General features: G+C 38.1%; 2 protein-coding genes across 12 annotated transcripts in view; one reads left to right on the forward strand and one right to left on the reverse strand.

Annotated features, from left to right (window-relative positions):
• Nucleotides 1-16,303, forward strand: part of CDC20B (cell division cycle 20B) — an 81,115-nt gene that overhangs the window by 821 nt on the left and 63,991 nt on the right. For 3 of the 9 annotated variants that reach the window (XR_012071487.1, XM_072958680.1, XM_072958679.1), the window contains exons 1-2: nucleotides 2,694-2,836; nucleotides 3,115-3,177. Coding sequence is in view for 4 of the 9 variants with exons in the window: in XM_072958680.1 (XP_072814781.1) it covers nucleotides 2,774-2,836; nucleotides 3,115-3,177 (126 nt within the window). In the remaining 5 variants the exon portion in view is untranslated. Of the gene's footprint in view, nucleotides 1-1,224; nucleotides 1,266-1,829; nucleotides 2,837-3,114; nucleotides 3,178-16,303 lie in introns of those variants that run through there. The other 6 variants (XM_072958677.1, XR_012071488.1, XR_012071486.1 and 3 more) reach the window with 6 other exon arrangements.
• Nucleotides 9,502-14,558, reverse strand: GPX8 (glutathione peroxidase 8 (putative)). 3 transcript variants are annotated; one of them, XM_072958676.1, is made up of 3 exons: nucleotides 14,202-14,518; nucleotides 13,347-13,482; nucleotides 9,502-10,108 (listed from the first exon to the last, which is right to left on the reverse strand). In XM_072958676.1, exons 1-3 carry the CDS (start codon nucleotides 14,403-14,405, stop codon nucleotides 9,945-9,947), a joined length of 504 nt encoding a protein of 167 aa, XP_072814777.1. In that variant the 5' UTR covers nucleotides 14,406-14,518; the 3' UTR covers nucleotides 9,502-9,944. The 3 variants fall into 3 exon arrangements, with proteins under 3 accessions (XP_072814777.1, XP_006206057.1, XP_015096203.1); XM_006205995.3 differs by having other exon boundaries at nucleotides 13,347-13,608; nucleotides 14,202-14,508; XM_015240717.3 differs by lacking the exon at nucleotides 13,347-13,482 and having other exon boundaries at nucleotides 14,202-14,558.

Below are 16,303 nucleotides of genomic sequence, written 5' to 3' on the forward strand. Positions count from 1 at the left end.
CTCATTATATCCTCCAACCCAATTTGCCCAAATATTAACATTTAGCATAACCATAGCACAATGACTATAACAGGGAATTAACTTTACCATTACTCTATTAACTAATCTACAGATATTCACATTTCTACAATTAGCCAACAAATGTCCTTTTTTTTTTCCTGGTCCAGGTTTCAACCCAGAATTTCATAATGCATTTAATTGCCATGTCTGCTTAGTTTCTTCTGATTTGTGACAGCGTCTCAGCCTTTCTTTTTTCATTACTGACACTTTTGAAGAGTACCACTGGCCAATTATTTTGTGAATGTCTTTCAATTTGAATTTTTCTCATTATTCAAGCAATACTTTTTTTGTCAAAAATATCACAGAAGTGATTGTTGTGCCCTTCCTAGTGCGTTATATCAAGAGGCACATGATATCCATGTGTCATTAATGGAGATGTTAATTGATTACTTGGTTAAGGTGGTGTCTTCCAGATTTATCCAATGAAAAGTTGTGATTTTTCTTTCATGTTTAATCACAGGAGGCAAACATCCTCATTATATGCATACCAATTTTAGCATTCATGATTCCTGACTGGGGCAGTTAGTGTGTGGTGTTTGCCAAAAGGTGATTTTTCTGTTTCCATCATTTTGATGTCAGATTTCAATCTGAATATTTAAATGCACCATAACTTTTAAAAGGAAGATTTAAAAAAATTTGGGGGGGGAGGAATTAGGTTTTATTTATTTATGTATCGGAGTTACTAGGGATTGAACCAGGACCTCGTGCATGCTAAGCATGCACTCTACCACTGAGCTACCCTACCCCACCCCCACAAAAGGAAGATTTTGACTCACAGTTTTCTATTTCACGTTAGGGGAAAAAAAGGCATTTGGAGGCTGTGTGATATGCCGAGGAATTAGTGGCTAAAATAGAATTTATGAAAACATTACAGAAAAAATCCAAATGAATAATTCATTATACTTTGTTCTTGTAAGAACATGGAATCTAAAATTCCAATTTACATTAATTTACAAGCTCATTAATTAAACTGGATTTTATTACTACCATGTTTGTACCCATTCTTATAAATAGGTAAATTTTAAATGGTATTTAAAAATAGAACAAAGATAAAAAGTCTTTAATATTATTTCAAATGTACTGCTATTTTTAGCTGGCATTTGCAAAACTAATCCTTTAAATCAACAATACATCTGATTCTCATCCAGTGATATTTCACTTTAGCCTCAGTGTTTGCTGAAAGGATTTACTAGAAGTCGGAATGAGTATCCTTTGAATGCACTGAAAGAAAGTAGAATACTTGTGGGTGAAACTTAGAGATCTTTTTATCTGAGGGATATCTGATGCATTCTGATAAATCTCATTTGAAGATTAAGTTACCCTGTGCAGCATTTCCCCTAACCTTTATTGTTGTAGATGGAAAACTGGCCTAAGAGTGGGTCTTAGCCTCGATAGCATTTTTCTTGCCTTCAGTATGAAGGAAAATAGGAAAGTGAGTTTAGATTTTTTTAAAAAATCACTACACTTTTGACTATCTGATATCTATGAACCCTTTCCCCAGGAAAATGGACAAACCCACATGTTCCCTTAGAGCAAAAGCAATCCTGTGTCAACTGGGAGAGAGAAGGGAGGAAGTAATGAGATAAGCGGGCTGCCAGACTGTCAGAGGTTTCCCAGTTTCCCCTCCTGCCATATAGCACAGCTCCCCTCTCCTGGCAGCTCTGGTGTGCCATCTAAGTCTGCACAGCCCATCTGGCTCCTTGTCATTTCCCTCCAAACCCCTCCCTCAACCACCAGTATCATTCTCTCCTCCTTCACTGAGCCCCCAGTCTGCTCAGCTTTCTTGCTGGCTCTTCGCTCCTTATCAGGTCCACCCTGTCATTGGCTGTTTCACCAACTTTTTCACCTTTCTCACTAGCCATTTTTTGGGAAGGTAGCTCAGAAGCTCAAGTGAGAGATTGCGACCACTTCCAAATGGCTAGAGCAAAAAAGAATGTATTGAATAAACATGTCAATGCTTCCCCTTCTCATCAGCATTGAAAACTTGCTACGTTTCTCTGTCTGTTTGAAAATGGAAGAAGAGCTGATGAACATGTTGGGGGAACACGCCTAAAATCTATAGCTTACACAATCGGTGAGCATCGTCAAAGGAGAGAAGGCCAGAGAGTAACTGCACTGATCCCAGAAAGGCAGGAAGATGAGTTGGAGAAAGAGAAGTGGGGGCCGAGGAAAAGGGATTTACTATGAAACATCTTTGTTTCTAAAATGGAAAGAACGTAAATTCCCAGAACCCGCTTCTTCGCCCGCCAACCCCGTCGCCTCCTGCCGCTGTCAAGCCCTCGGCGCCCAGCCCAGCTCAGGCCCGCCACAGCTCGCGGCAAAGCTTGGCGCTGCAGCGCGCGCCTCCTCCCGCAGAGCAGGAGGCTGCGGGGCAGGACCGCCAGTGGGGAGCGAGAGGGGACCGCCGGGCGCCCTGGGGGAATCCCTCCCGGGCTCTGACGTCAACACAGCGCCGGCCAATGAGAAGCCGGAGAGGGGGATTCCCGCTCTGGCTGCCGCCCTGCTGGCTTTTTAAACAGTACCCTCGGGAACGCTCTCTAGGAGCCTTGGGACGAGTCGGGGGAAATGGAGGTTAGAGGTGAAATATGATCGTCCTGGGAGACGAGACTCCAGAGGTTTGACGATTAAGCGTCAAGACTGGCTTAGACTTGGAGGAAAAACCAAAAGCCGTCGAGGAGAAGCTACACTCCAGGTAGGGCAAAACCTCCCACAGATGGAGTGGAAACTGGAGCGCACCGCCCGGAGGAGGGTCCGGACCGAAGAAGAGATGCTGTGGGTGAGTAACGCCCTTTTGTTTCCTCGACTCAACTCCCTAAAGGGGCTTCTTGTAGAAGGCACCGTTTGTAATACTTGTTTAGGACCAAAAGGTAATCCAAAACTCTCAATCCTGATCTTAATTATCCTGTTGTGTAATTTAGTTATATTCTGGAGGTGCCTGGTTGCTTTTTAAAAAGTGAATGTAGTTTGACAAGCTGAGGATCTAGAAACATTCCGCACCTAACAATGATTTTCCTCAACAGTTTCTCTCTCAATATATTGTCCATATTTTCAAAGGAGAATGTCATGCGGGTGCTCGCTAAAGACGTGAAGCAGAAGAGAAGCCAAGGTTCTCCTAAGGTGAGTGTCCAGTGCTCTCTCTAGTTCTCTCTCTCAAATATGACATTGAACAAACTAATTCTTGCTACACAAGATATTTGCTGGAAGTATGAGTTGGTCTGAAAATATGAAAAATTTAAAAATCTCATATTATCACTAACTATAGAGTCTAATTATATATTAAAACATGTTTGTAACAAACTGAAGATTCCAGACTGACAAATAATGGTAATGGTTTGTATATGAGTGGTCCTTTCTAGTTTTCGCCTGAACATCAAAGGATGAATCAGATAGGATGTGTCAGATAGGCAGTGCATCGCTAGCTGGCTGTTACAATTTCATTTTAACAGTTGCTAGTTGCACTCCTCTCTGTTGCGTTCATAAGCTTGCCCCCAAGGAAATGGAAATGGTGCCATCTTGTGGTCAAGAAGAGAAGTCACGTAATCCAAGGCCCTTAGGTTAGTAATTTAAAAGTTGATCCAATGTAGTATTTTTTCTCCTTGAAACCTAAAGGCCTTTAGCTTCTCTTCTAATCAGTGTGAAAATAAAACAAATCCAAATATTTTTATCTTATTTTTTACACATAAATATCTCTCGTATGCTTTGGATTCCTTATTATCATGATTCACCTTGCTTCTCTCTAGGCTAAATTGTTCACATTCCTTTAGTTTTTACCCATAGATTCTAGTTTCAAACCCATCACCAGTTTTACAGGTTTTTCTAGATCTCCTTTAAATTTTTCTTTAAGTGGTGACACGAAAAATTGAACATATAACTTTCAGAATGCACTTTCAGAATTCAAGGACTAATATCTTTTATAGCAGGATAAAACAAATGACATTTAAGTCCTTAATTGTCCTAAATGCTTTAGTATTTGTTTTTCCCAAACATAGCTGAAGATTTGTCTTATGCTCAGCTGATGTATTATCATGACTCCTAGATATTTTACTACCTAATACAGACAACTGGTCTTTTGGTCAGTAAACAGAAGTAATTGGAAAAGCTATAGTTAAGTATAGCTTTGTTGATTCACTTGTATTGCAATAACATATTTTCATATCCAAGTCTTTAATTTGGAAAACCTAAGCGTAAGTATTTTGAAATTTTTTCTTTCTCAGTTTTTGACTAGATTAAAGAAAATACTGGTTTTATTTCTTATAATATTTTTGGAGGAATAGGTTTTATCTATAAGTTTTCTTTAATGTGACTGTTAAGATGAAAGTTCTGCCACTGTGTTTCATGCTATAAATTTAGCCTTAGTGACTTTATGGGCCATGAAAAGCATCAGTGACCTGAATCAGGTAGGCAGTGTATTGTTAGCTGACTGCTTTGGATCAATTCAGCAGCCACAACTACCCTGCCACTTGCTTCTGGATAAATTCTTCTTGTTAACAAACTGCATTGGTTATCTATGTGTGATGGGTTGGCAGTGTATTGTTAGCTGGTTGAATATGTGAATGGCATCAGCTAACATGCAACTGCTATCTTATTGCATATACAATGAACATCAGAGTGTAATTAAATCTGTAAGTAATATGTGTGTGTGGGTGTGCTTTTTGCCATGAACCAGGACATTCTTTATCATAATCCTTATTATTGCTATTCAGTTATAATACAATGGACAGCTTTATAATGGTGAAGAAACTACTCCAACTAATTACTTAAAATATTTTCTGGTAATATTCTGGAGTCTCTAATACTTGTGGACAGCATTAAAGTATTTGTGAAATTAGACACTTATTTTAAATATAAAGCTTAGAATATAAGAACAGTTTGGAATGGAAAGCCTAAAATATTTCCCCAGATTTTCAATTAAGTCTTTAGTATTCTTTTTGGATGCTCAGTTTCTTAATATGACATGAGAGTAGGTCTCAAGTACCATGTGTGTGTACAGTTGAAGGGAGATTTGAGGTAACTTGCCAGATGAGTCAGTCAATTAAAATATTTTCACTTGACTATCAAGAAAATTGGGGATTTTGGAGGGCTGTGGGACTGGGATTGAATTATTTGGAAAATTTGCCTCAATTCTTCACTTCATTTTCTGTAAAATCACAGACCCATACAGTATTTGGAAAACAGCATGAGATTTAGCTCATGAATTGGAAAGAAATGGCTATATAATATAATTTAAAATATTTTTCTTGTTCCCTTGAAGACCATTTTGACCCATGGAGCAGTGTCAGGTTGTTCTGGGTCACAGACATACAGTGCAGTTGTATAGACATTTGTAGCAAGTTCATAGAACTGACTTTGGTGGGCTTGTCAATTATTTACACCCCAAGTGAGATGAGAAATATATCACATTCTATACTGCATTGGATTGTAAGTTATTGGTAAAATAATTTTAATTCTTACCTTATTTAAACATTTCTAGAACCATAGGTTAAATAAGTACCTGTAATTTGATTCTTATGCATTTTGCTACTTTCAAATCTCATCCTCTTTTTATTGTTGTCTAATATTCCATTTCCAGCATCTTTGTGTTAAAGTATCCCTTCCATGAAAATATTCTTTTCATCTTGTTTTTTTTTTAAAGGTTAAATTTCAACCTGTTATTTTCTATAGAAAGTGACTGACCTGTTGATAAAAATAAAACTTACTAAATTTAGAAGGCTTGTCCCATGTGTTTTAATTTTTTAAACTAAAGAGTGAGACATAAAATGCCAACGTTTATATTCAATAGACAGAATACATACTTCAGTTGCTATTATTGAGATGATAAGAAAGGAAAGGATGGGAATGCAGTAAAGATGAATAAGGAGACCAGTGGGTAAGGAGGTGAATGCATGTATAAATTAAAAAAGAAAACGTTTCCATAGGAGGAGAGGGAGAGATAGGGGTCCACACTCGGAATGTCAAAGGAAGAGGAGAGGGAAGGGGGTCAAGAAAAGAGGACAGAGGCCATGCTGGTTGGATGTATTTTCTCTCAGGTGTTATCTCTCGGGGCAGCCACTGTGCTGTTCGCTGGTGCTGGGTATGTAGCTTCCCACCATACCTTCTGGAAGGCATCCTAATTCTTCACTGCTTTTTACTTGCATCCCTCCCTCTGCCACACTCCCCCCGCCCCGCTATGAGAATGCTTCCCTCTGCCAGATGTTGCCTCAACTGTTCAGTGGGAAGAGGGAGAGAAGGGTGGGCAGAAGGATGACGTGTCAGTTTCCAGGTGTAACAGTTGTTAGGATTTTATTCCCTGTGAAAGATGAAGTCAAGTTGAGGGATCAACACACACAGAGCATCTCCATATTAGCTCCATCCAAACATGACATTTTTCTTTCAAAGGAGCACAGTATCTGGACTGAACGTAATTTTGTACAGGGGTCACTCAAGACTTTTAGCTTGTAACAGGCAGTCTTGAAACACAGGTAGTATGTTTAAAGAAAGTAAATACAGAGAAATAGTATTTGTTTTTCCTTCTTGGACTTTGTCTACATTTCTTTTTCTTCTTTCTTACTGGAGTGTTTTCCTACTTGAGATTACCTGCAGGCAATTCAGTTAGGTTGTTAGGGTCTAGTGTGATTATATAGTTATAATGTTAGCAGCTTTTCATAATTCAGTAACTGCATATACTTCCACATTTATGTATAAGCTGTCAAAATAGTATATAATAAAAATAAAGAGTATATATGTTTTTGCTCTAGATTTTTCTCTTTGGAGAGTCTTACAATTCCCCTCTCTAGTCTGATTTTAAAAACTTTGTTGTGCTGGAGCCAGCTCATCCTGGTTTGTGAGAACCGATTGTTAAATTTTCAAATTTTGCAGGCCAGCTATTAAACTATTAGTACTTTAAAATTGGCCATGTGGGAGAATTCACACCATGGAAATTGTAAAAGCTGCAAATTGGGACTTCTCCAGAGAGCTGGTTGTTAAACATTTACCAGTCACCACTGTGTATATGTTATATATACTATAATTAGTAAGAATTTTATATGTACATATGTAAATATAATGTACATTATAAGAATTATATGTACCTATACATACTATAGGTACATTATATTTAGCATTTTCAAAAAATGAAGCACAATGTTTAGCGAATATTTCAGGCAAATTCATATTTATTCCAGTCTCCAACACTCTCTGTTGATACATCTGCCATGAAGTGTTGATCAGGAGTTAGTATGAAGTCCTCGTCTCACTTCCCAAATAAAATAAACCATAACAAACTTCAAGTCAATGAATTATTAACCATAATTAAAAGCATTTGATTTTGTCCCTTTTGTCAAGAGGACAAGCGCTGAGTACTCTTTCACGTGGTGCCTGAATTTTTCTGTTACACTTCTCAGTCCAGGCAGCCCATAACAGTCTATGTCCCAGACTTTTTGATGCTTGAGATAGAGAAGATATTATGCTCAATTCTAGAAAGAGGCAGTTTTTTCTCTGTGTGTTTGCCTGGCGTTATTCGCATGAGACATTTGAGTCACAGGCAGCAGCACATTGGCAGATGGCTCTACTCCCTTTGACTGCACGTAGCCTGGTGGTTACAGAACCCTGAAAGGACATTTATACGGCACATTTTTCAATCCCCACCTGCCTTCCCTGCATATTCAGAGGGGCAAGAGGAGAGAATCAAGCACTAACTAGATGAGAGATTATAGGTTGAATAAGGCAACCAAGGTTGGAGATATGTAAGTGAAAAAGCCACTTTATGTGGCTTTGGAGAGACCTAGTGATTTGTGGCAGGATGGACCTGGGAATTGCATTCACCGGGACAGTCCTGGTCGTTCCCCAGTGCGGCTCCATTACCATCTGCCTGGCAGTGGGGCGTCTATGTAGCCTCTGCAGTGCTGGCAGGTACACTTCTGTTCATGCTCTGGTGTGAGCACATAAACACCCAGCAGTCCCACAGCAGTGCTATGAACTCAGGGAAGTCGTAAGTGGGGGTATATGGCGAGAGTGTTCTGCAAGCAACACTTGGAGGGACTGCCCTAAACAAAATTTTGCTTAGAGGCCCAGAATTCAAATTGCTTACAGGCTTTTGGGGCAATTTTGCAAAGGACAGATAGAATGGTTAGGTAGCTTCCATTTCTTCTCTTTCTAGAATTCTTTTTTTTTTTAAATAAGCTTTGTTCAGAGTTCTTTTTTCAGGGAGAGTTTATTTTGGTTTATATATTTAATAGAGGTACTGGGGATTGAACCCAGAACTTCGTGCATGCTAAGCAGATGCTCTACTTCTGAGCTATACCCTCTCTCATTCCATTTCTTCAACAACAATCCAGGTTAGTACCGATTTCTGATCAATTGAAAAACCTTGGCAAGTTGAAAGTGGCTTTTTGTTCAGTTTGATCCTCCTCCTCAGTTTACAGGTGAGGAAACTGAAAAGTAGTCAAGCGCCTGGCTCAAGGCCAGGCTGCTGGTGAGAGGCAGAAGCAGGCTCGCTCACACATTGACTGGCCATCCTTGAGGTGCCCCTGCAGAGCCTCTTGACCTGAGGGGAAGGACACCTCCACCACCACCAGATATCTTACTAAATACATTCAGAGCTGGGTGGTTGGACATATACTTTGAAGCAGAAGGTATTCCAAGAAGTATTTTTGGTGTCTCTAAGAACTTTAAACACTTCTGCAGAATTATATACTGACACGGCATCACTGATTTCACCATAAAAAAGAATCTTCACGTTCACTTATCAGGTCGGAATTGGAGAACCAGTTCACAGTAACTTAGACTGGGTCTTCCTTAGCCAAATTGTACATGACTTTTTTCACCCCAATATTCCTGTTTAATTCTTTTATGAAATGAATATATATTTCATGAGGCAATAATTAACCTTTACCAACTTGGCATGTTGCTTTGTTAGGCAGTAATTTGAAGGCTGACAAAACACAAAGGTCAGGACTTTGGGGGAAAAGGCTATGTTGTGACTCTATCAGAAGGCTTAGTGATTGCTGATGTTTTTCTAGGAATCATGCAATTGCAGTCACTCCTTTTTTTACATTAAGAGTTTTGACTGTTTGGAGTTGATTCCTATTATTTCAGCCATGAGAATGATGCAGCATTGAATTCTTTCCACATGGCTAATCTAGTCTGACTGGATGGGCAACTGCAATTAACTCATAAGGAATCAAGCTGTATGATTATATACTCCTGGCCTTTTTCTTACACTTGGGGTTTTTACTCAGAAATACAGACTGACTCAACTGTTACTATTCTAATTATGGAATTTGAGTTGCTTCTGGAAAATAATAAACGTTGAAGATGATGAAAACTTTTTCAAATGTTATGATAACGTCACTTATAAATGACTATTTGGCTGATTGTAGTAAAACATACCATGAACCTGTACTTAAAAACAAAATCCTACATATGGATCAGATAAAAATATATAAGGATTAGAATCTATGTACATACATTACACATTTTGCAAACTTTATTTTCTCTTTTATTACATAAAAAGTCATTTACAGTTAGTTACTCCAGAAATTTCACACAGTGTCCTAAATTCAAAGAGTTGTTAGTGTGTTGCCATTTCCATCCAGTACAGTCCTAGAAAATGTCAAGTCAAATAATAGGCTATTGAAGCACACTGATGACTGTATTCTGAATTATTTCATGTGGTCAGGTGAAATATTTAATATATTTCATTTAGATTCTTTGGCTGCTCTTTATTTTTGCTTTGGGTAACATTGCTATTGTGGGGACATTCATTACCACTTACTGATAAGATAACTTAGAGGGAAAATCTTCCTTCAGTACCACATTTATTTGTCAGAGTATTTAAAATGGGACCAAGCCCTCATGGAGACATTTCTGTAGTCTGACTATTGCCTTAGAATGGTTTGATGGCGTTTTCATAGATCCTCTTTCTTTTTTATGATCATTTGTCTAATCAGAGCTGCTATCTCAGGCCTGATGACTTCAATGGGTTCCTCTGGCCTCCAGGACTTCACAACTTGACCCTCGGGGTTGACCAGATACTTCCAAAAATTCCACTTTGGTTCCTTCTTCGAAGAATCTAAAATATCAGAATATATCTTCATGAGTAAAATTTTATTCTTTGTAAAGACTTTCATATCCATCACTATCTGCATAGATGACTTTAGAGTCAAGTTCTAGGATTGTCATCATGTTAAAAACAAAACAAAACAAAAAGTAAAACACCCAAACAAGGCAACTCAAAGTTTGTGTAACCAGATTCCTATGTACTTGCTGACTTTACTGATGATTCTACCGACTTGGAATCATGAAATAAAATAAAATGGTTTATTTTAGATTTGTTGATCTCAATCACAAAAAGTTACCCTGTCACTAGCTCAAAACTTTCAATTCTGAACATTTTTTAGGATAAAAATGATGTTCTAAAGATCTGTGGTGATGGGAATGTATGGATTACTTTTCATAGTAAGTACATCTATGTTTTTGATATTGTTACATGTTACATAGCTGAAAACAGGAATTCTAAATATTATTTTGAGAAATTAGACATCCTTTTGATACATCTTAATTTATAAAAGAAAGTTTTTTCTATTTATATCATATAGGATTTATGTGCATTATTATTGACTAACATGAGGAAAAATATAAACAATTATAACTAAAAATTACCAAGTGCCTATTATGTGACTACTAATATGTATGCTCGGTGCTTTAAATGAATCCTCTCATTTAATCTTCACAGCAACCCTGTGACGTGGGTATTATTGTTAATAGGTTTATTTATTTATTTATTTATTTATTTATTTATTTATTTTTAATGGAGGTACTGGGGGTTGAACCCAGAACCTCGTGCATGCTAAGCACACGCTCTACCACTGAGCAATACCCTCCCCTTTCACCCCATCCCCCACCGTGAGGTGGGTATTATTATCCCCATTTTGCAGACGAGAAAAATGGAGGCCTAGACTCATGGTCACACGGCTAGTGCGTGGTAGAACCCGGATTGAGATCTAGACCTTACTGCAGAGCTCCTGCTCTTAAAACAGGGAACATGGCAAAGCAAGCAGATTTTAGGGGAAGTTGACAAATTCCATTTTGTACACGAAGGGATTCAGGTGTGCGTGGGATACCCAATCAGAGGAGGTTTTGGAGTTTAGGAGAGAGAGCTCACCCAGGGAAAGGGAACAGAGTTAGAAGAGCCCAAGAGGATGTGGCAGAATCCTGAGGATCAGTAGAGCGTGGGTGGAAAAGAGGAAGCTGCAAACGAGAAAGAGAAGGGTCCAGAGTGGGAGTCATAGGTACCGGGACCTGCCAGGATCGGAGAGTCGTGGAGTTAGAGGCCAAATATGGTGATCTAAGAAAGAAACAGACAGGGAGGTGGAGGAAAGATGTGTTAACTATTCTTTTAAAAACAGTAGTGATGAAGTAGGTAGAAGGAACACATTGCCTAGAGTTTTTAAAGGTGGGAATACTTTGTTTTATGCTGGGAAAGAACCAATGTAGGAGTATAGGTTAAAAATACTAAATTAAAAGTAGCCTAATATTTACTTACATGTGCTTTACTTTGCAAACCGTGTCAAGTATTTAAATTTGTTATTGCAGTTTTAGAAAGTATTGCTGATCAGATCAAACATCAATGACTCGGTATGAACATTATATTATTAATTAAAGCCTTCTTAAAATCATTTTGAAAAATTACCATTTTCTATAATGGAAATTGTGTTTTTAAAGATAATGCCCATCAGGGCAAGCCTCTTTCTAGCCAGTGTAACATCTTTGGGTGAATTAGAAAAAGATACCCTTCTAAATGGGTACAGTCTCTCAGCATATAACCTTGCACTCGCCTGGGTTTCAGCCCCTACTTGCCTTTCCACTCAGGTGCCTTGTTTAGTAAACAACCTGCTCACTGGGTACAGAGCAGTCCTGTTTGTGACCACATGATCAGTTACTGCCCATTTTGGGCAATTTTAAAAGATCTAAGGTTCACTTGGCAGTCATCTCACAGTCTGTCTCTGGAGCTTTATCTAACTTCTGTGAAACCTTAAATCACTGTTACCTTTTTGATTACAGAGTAGTGGGCTTTCAGAAGGTTTTCTAGTGACAAAGGGGAAGAACCTAGAAGCTATTGCGCCCAAGTATTTGGCTGCTATAATTGAGAAATGAATACAAGGGCACGTGCTCTGGCTTTTCTCTCCTCAGTGAACCCTGGAAGTAGAAGGAATGAAGACCTCACTCTAGCTGCTATTCATGATTAGGCGTTACATTGACTTTCCCTGGAAATTAAATACATTGTTTTTGGAAGATTCTGATTTAATACTTAAATGAAATATAGAACATCATTAGCTGGTTTGTTGGATTGAAAGCTTGATTGCCTGGCTGAGGTCATGGTTTTATCAAAACTCAAGTTACCTCCAATGAGAACAGGACTGAAGGTATCATTTGCCTAAGTTAGATGAGAGAACATTAGTTGAATGTCCTTTAGAATAGTGCCTGGCACAGTGTAAGCTGAATGCCTGTAAGTACTTTACTTTTATTATTAACACACTTAACCCTCCAAACAATCTTAAGGGGAAGGTACTATTGATAATGTCATTTTACAAATGAGGAAACAGGCACAGAGAAGTTAAGTTATGTGCCTGAAGCCACACAGCAAAAGCAATAGAGCAGGGGTTTCAACCCGGTACACTGGTGCCAAAGCTTTGCTCTTAGTCAGTATACTGCACTACCTTTATGCCAGAAAAGCTTTAAATATAGATTTCTGTAACTAGCTTAATTACTGAGATGACCTAACACTCCTCCTCCAAAACAATCAAGATATATTGTTTTGAACTTTACCAAAAACCACACTGAGATGTTATTCACCCTTGAGGAAAATATCTCAGATAAGTAGGGCAACATAAAATTAACCACAAAGATAAGTTTAACTAATAATGCTTATCAATATTCATGAGGGATGTACAGCTTTAATAAAGAAGAAGGACATTGGCCCACAAACTAGTTAAATGAGAGGAGGATTGAAATATTTTGAGAAATTGCCATAACTACACTGAAAGTACATTCTTCAGGAAAATGATCATAAGGAATAAAATACATTGGAGTAGATTTATTTTGCCATCCAAGAGGCTGAAACATTGATTTCAGGGAAGTATAACTTCTAGAAAGTTACAAAGGATGAGAATATAACTCTTTGATAGTTTTATAAAACTGTGCCACTAAAACATTTCAAATGAAATAGGAAAGTATCGTCCTGGTACATTGGTTTTAAAAGTATAAAGCAATTAAAAATATTACATTAGCAAGGCAAGGTGGATATTTACCAACAAGAAATCTGAATGCAGGTTCTGCTTCCGATCCTAGAATCTTAATCTTGTGGAAGATGGGGAATGTTACTCCGTAGTTATTTCTTGCAAAAGTTACTACTTCCTTGCTTGGGCGGGGCTCCGAGTCTCCAAACTGATTGCAAGGAAAAGCCAAGACGCTGAAGTGGAATGGTCCAAACTCTTTGTGTAGTTCCTGCAGTGCTAAGTAATTTCTGTCTGTGAGTTGGCAGTCACTAGCCACGTTTACAACTAGTGCAACCTCCCGGAAAAAGAAAAAAATCCAACCGGAAAGTGAAGCAAATAAAAGATTAAAAAAAATTCTACAAGAAGTTAAAATCCTAAACCATGTTGGGGGAATACAATCTTTGATAGAGGGTTATTTCATATTTTTAGACATACCCAATTCTGTTGAAAATCATAACCCAGATGCATAAGTTAAAACTCTGAAATATCACTACTATTGAAAAAGCCCCAGGTACTCACAAAAGTATATTTTAAATAAAAAGATAAAATATGATTACTGATAGAGCGCTTTTTAATGTTATTAGATTATGGAATTAATATTTTCATTAATGTCTCCATACTCATATTACTATTACGATTTCCTAAACAACTTAATGTATTATTAATTCAGCACTTAGAACATTTGAAAGCAAACAGTTAAGATAATAAGAGTTTATCAGTTAGAAGTATATACACTATGAGAACTCTGATGGCTAAAGTGATACACTAATAACATCACTTTGAGGATGAAATTATAACATGACCATTTAACAGCGAAAAATTGACTAATAAGTGAATAAACAGAGAAAATGGACAAACAACAGAAATTAGTCAGAAGATGCAACTTACTTTGCCTCTAAACTTTTCCAGAGAAACCGTTCTTCCTTTTGCATCTTTCACTTCGAAGGTATAAAAGCTGTTGATTTTAGGTTTTAGGAATTTTAGTTGTAGAAGAAATAGCATTACTGTACATAGAACCATAGACAGCAAAACTGCAAATACCTTCGCTTTGGGCCCTGAACATCTCAAAGGGTAGGCTGTGAGAGGCTCCATTTTGGAGATTTCTAGAGGGACCTCTCAGCAGGCTGGAATTCAAGGAGGAGCTGAAACCTGAAACCGGCTCAGCTTAACGGAAAGACAGGAAGGACAGACTAGCTCATTTCCCTGCTGAGGAATAGAAGGACCCTTCTCAGATCGAGAATAGAGTGAAACTCCTAAATGAAGTAAAAGGCTGTAAAGAATATCAATGTATTTATAGGATGTCGTTGCAGTTTTTGCTAGAGAAATCAGGACTTTTTTGGTGGCTCTTTAGTATCTTCCTAACAAAGAAAATATTTCACCAGTAGATGGTGCCCTTGTAACTTGAAAGCTGTGACGTGCTCCCAGCAATTGGCCAGAGATAGAGGGTTGGGTGTATAATTCAGGAATACTTCAGTATCGATTAAATTCATCTATTAATATGATATATGACCTATAGGAATTTAATGTTATATGTATGGATTAAGCATGCTCTATGAGTTCACGGAATTTATAGTGGAAAGGGCAGTGAAATATCTGAAAAATTTACTTGCTCTGACCTCATTTAGCTAAGGCAGTGCCAGGTGAATATAGTAAAAATAAATTGATTAAAAACTGATGGCTTTAAAAAGCCCTCTATCATAAAGCAAACTATAGTCTAGTAATTTTTCAAATTTTTGATTATGATGCACAGTAAGAAATGCACTTTATAGTGTAACTGAGAAGTTTGATGAAACAAGGCTTCCGCTTTGAACTGTGATGCACCCTGGGCTATTGCATTTTTAAAACAGCTTGGTTCTGATCCATGAAAATGATTTCAAGTTTCATCAATAGTCTGCAAACTATAGAAGGAAAAATACTGAGCTCTATAATAAAACAGGAATTTAACAATTAAGTAAGATAATTCCTTTCAAAAGATAAAAAGACCCCCCCCCCCACCAAGCCCACGTCTCCTTGGTGTATCACCTAGTTGCTTCATTTTTTAATCTTTATATTTCCTGTGGCTCTTGCCTTCTACAGGAGGTCCAATATTGTAGAAAATTTTAGGGGTCAGTATGGAGAAGAAATTGAGAGCTATGTATCCTAAAATCCACGTTTCCTTTAGCCACCTTGAAAAATGCCCTGTTTAAGGCACATAGCAAGTTTTGTATGAAGGTGCTTTGTTCCACTAGGGCCTGACTGTTGGTGTTGTTGTGAGTTTCCAGAAAGTGCTGGGAAAATGCACAGAATGATCTGAGATGCCTGCGAGAGTCCCTCCCCATCACTGTTAGATCTTTGGAGCTTAAGGGGATGTGCTAAGGAGGCTGCCAGCTCTGTTCTGGCCCCAGCTTCTGGGCTGTGTGTGTTTGGAGGTAGTTGAGCAATGCCCACAGCTTAGGCACATAAACCTGTCAAAGACCATAAACCACTTCACTCCCTTTCTGGGGCCTGATACAAGAAAGGATACAAGAGAAAACTATTCTCTTGTAAATGTAATTTCTAGTAACTAAAAATGTGCACAAAATATATTATATTACTTCTCAACTGTGGTGACTTTGCTTTGGTGTTCTGTTGCTGAGTTATCGATAAAGTCAAAGTCCTTGTGTTTATAACACTGCTATGTAATTTAAATTCTCTGGCCTTGCTCCTCCAAGTCAGGTCCTTGTCTGCAGCACTGCCGTCACCTGGGTGCTTGTTGGAAACAGCATCTCAGGCCCCACCCCAGCCTTTCCGAATCAGAATCTGCATTTTTACGAGATCCTCTTGACTCAAGTGAACATTTAGGTTTGAGGAACTTTAGACTTCAATCTTTATCTGGCTTGCAGAGCAATAAGCTTCTTTGGTTTCCCTTTGTCTTCCCTAGTAGATGTGCTTCGTATCTCTGTATCTACACTAGGTACTTTAACTCCTCAGGCTGTCCAAGTAAATGGCTTTAAAAGTTAATACATACAACC

Source organism: Vicugna pacos, chromosome 3 (assembly GCF_048564905.1).
Source record: "Vicugna pacos chromosome 3, VicPac4, whole genome shotgun sequence".
In the NCBI taxonomy this organism is placed as follows: Eukaryota; Metazoa; Chordata; class Mammalia; order Artiodactyla; family Camelidae; genus Vicugna; species Vicugna pacos.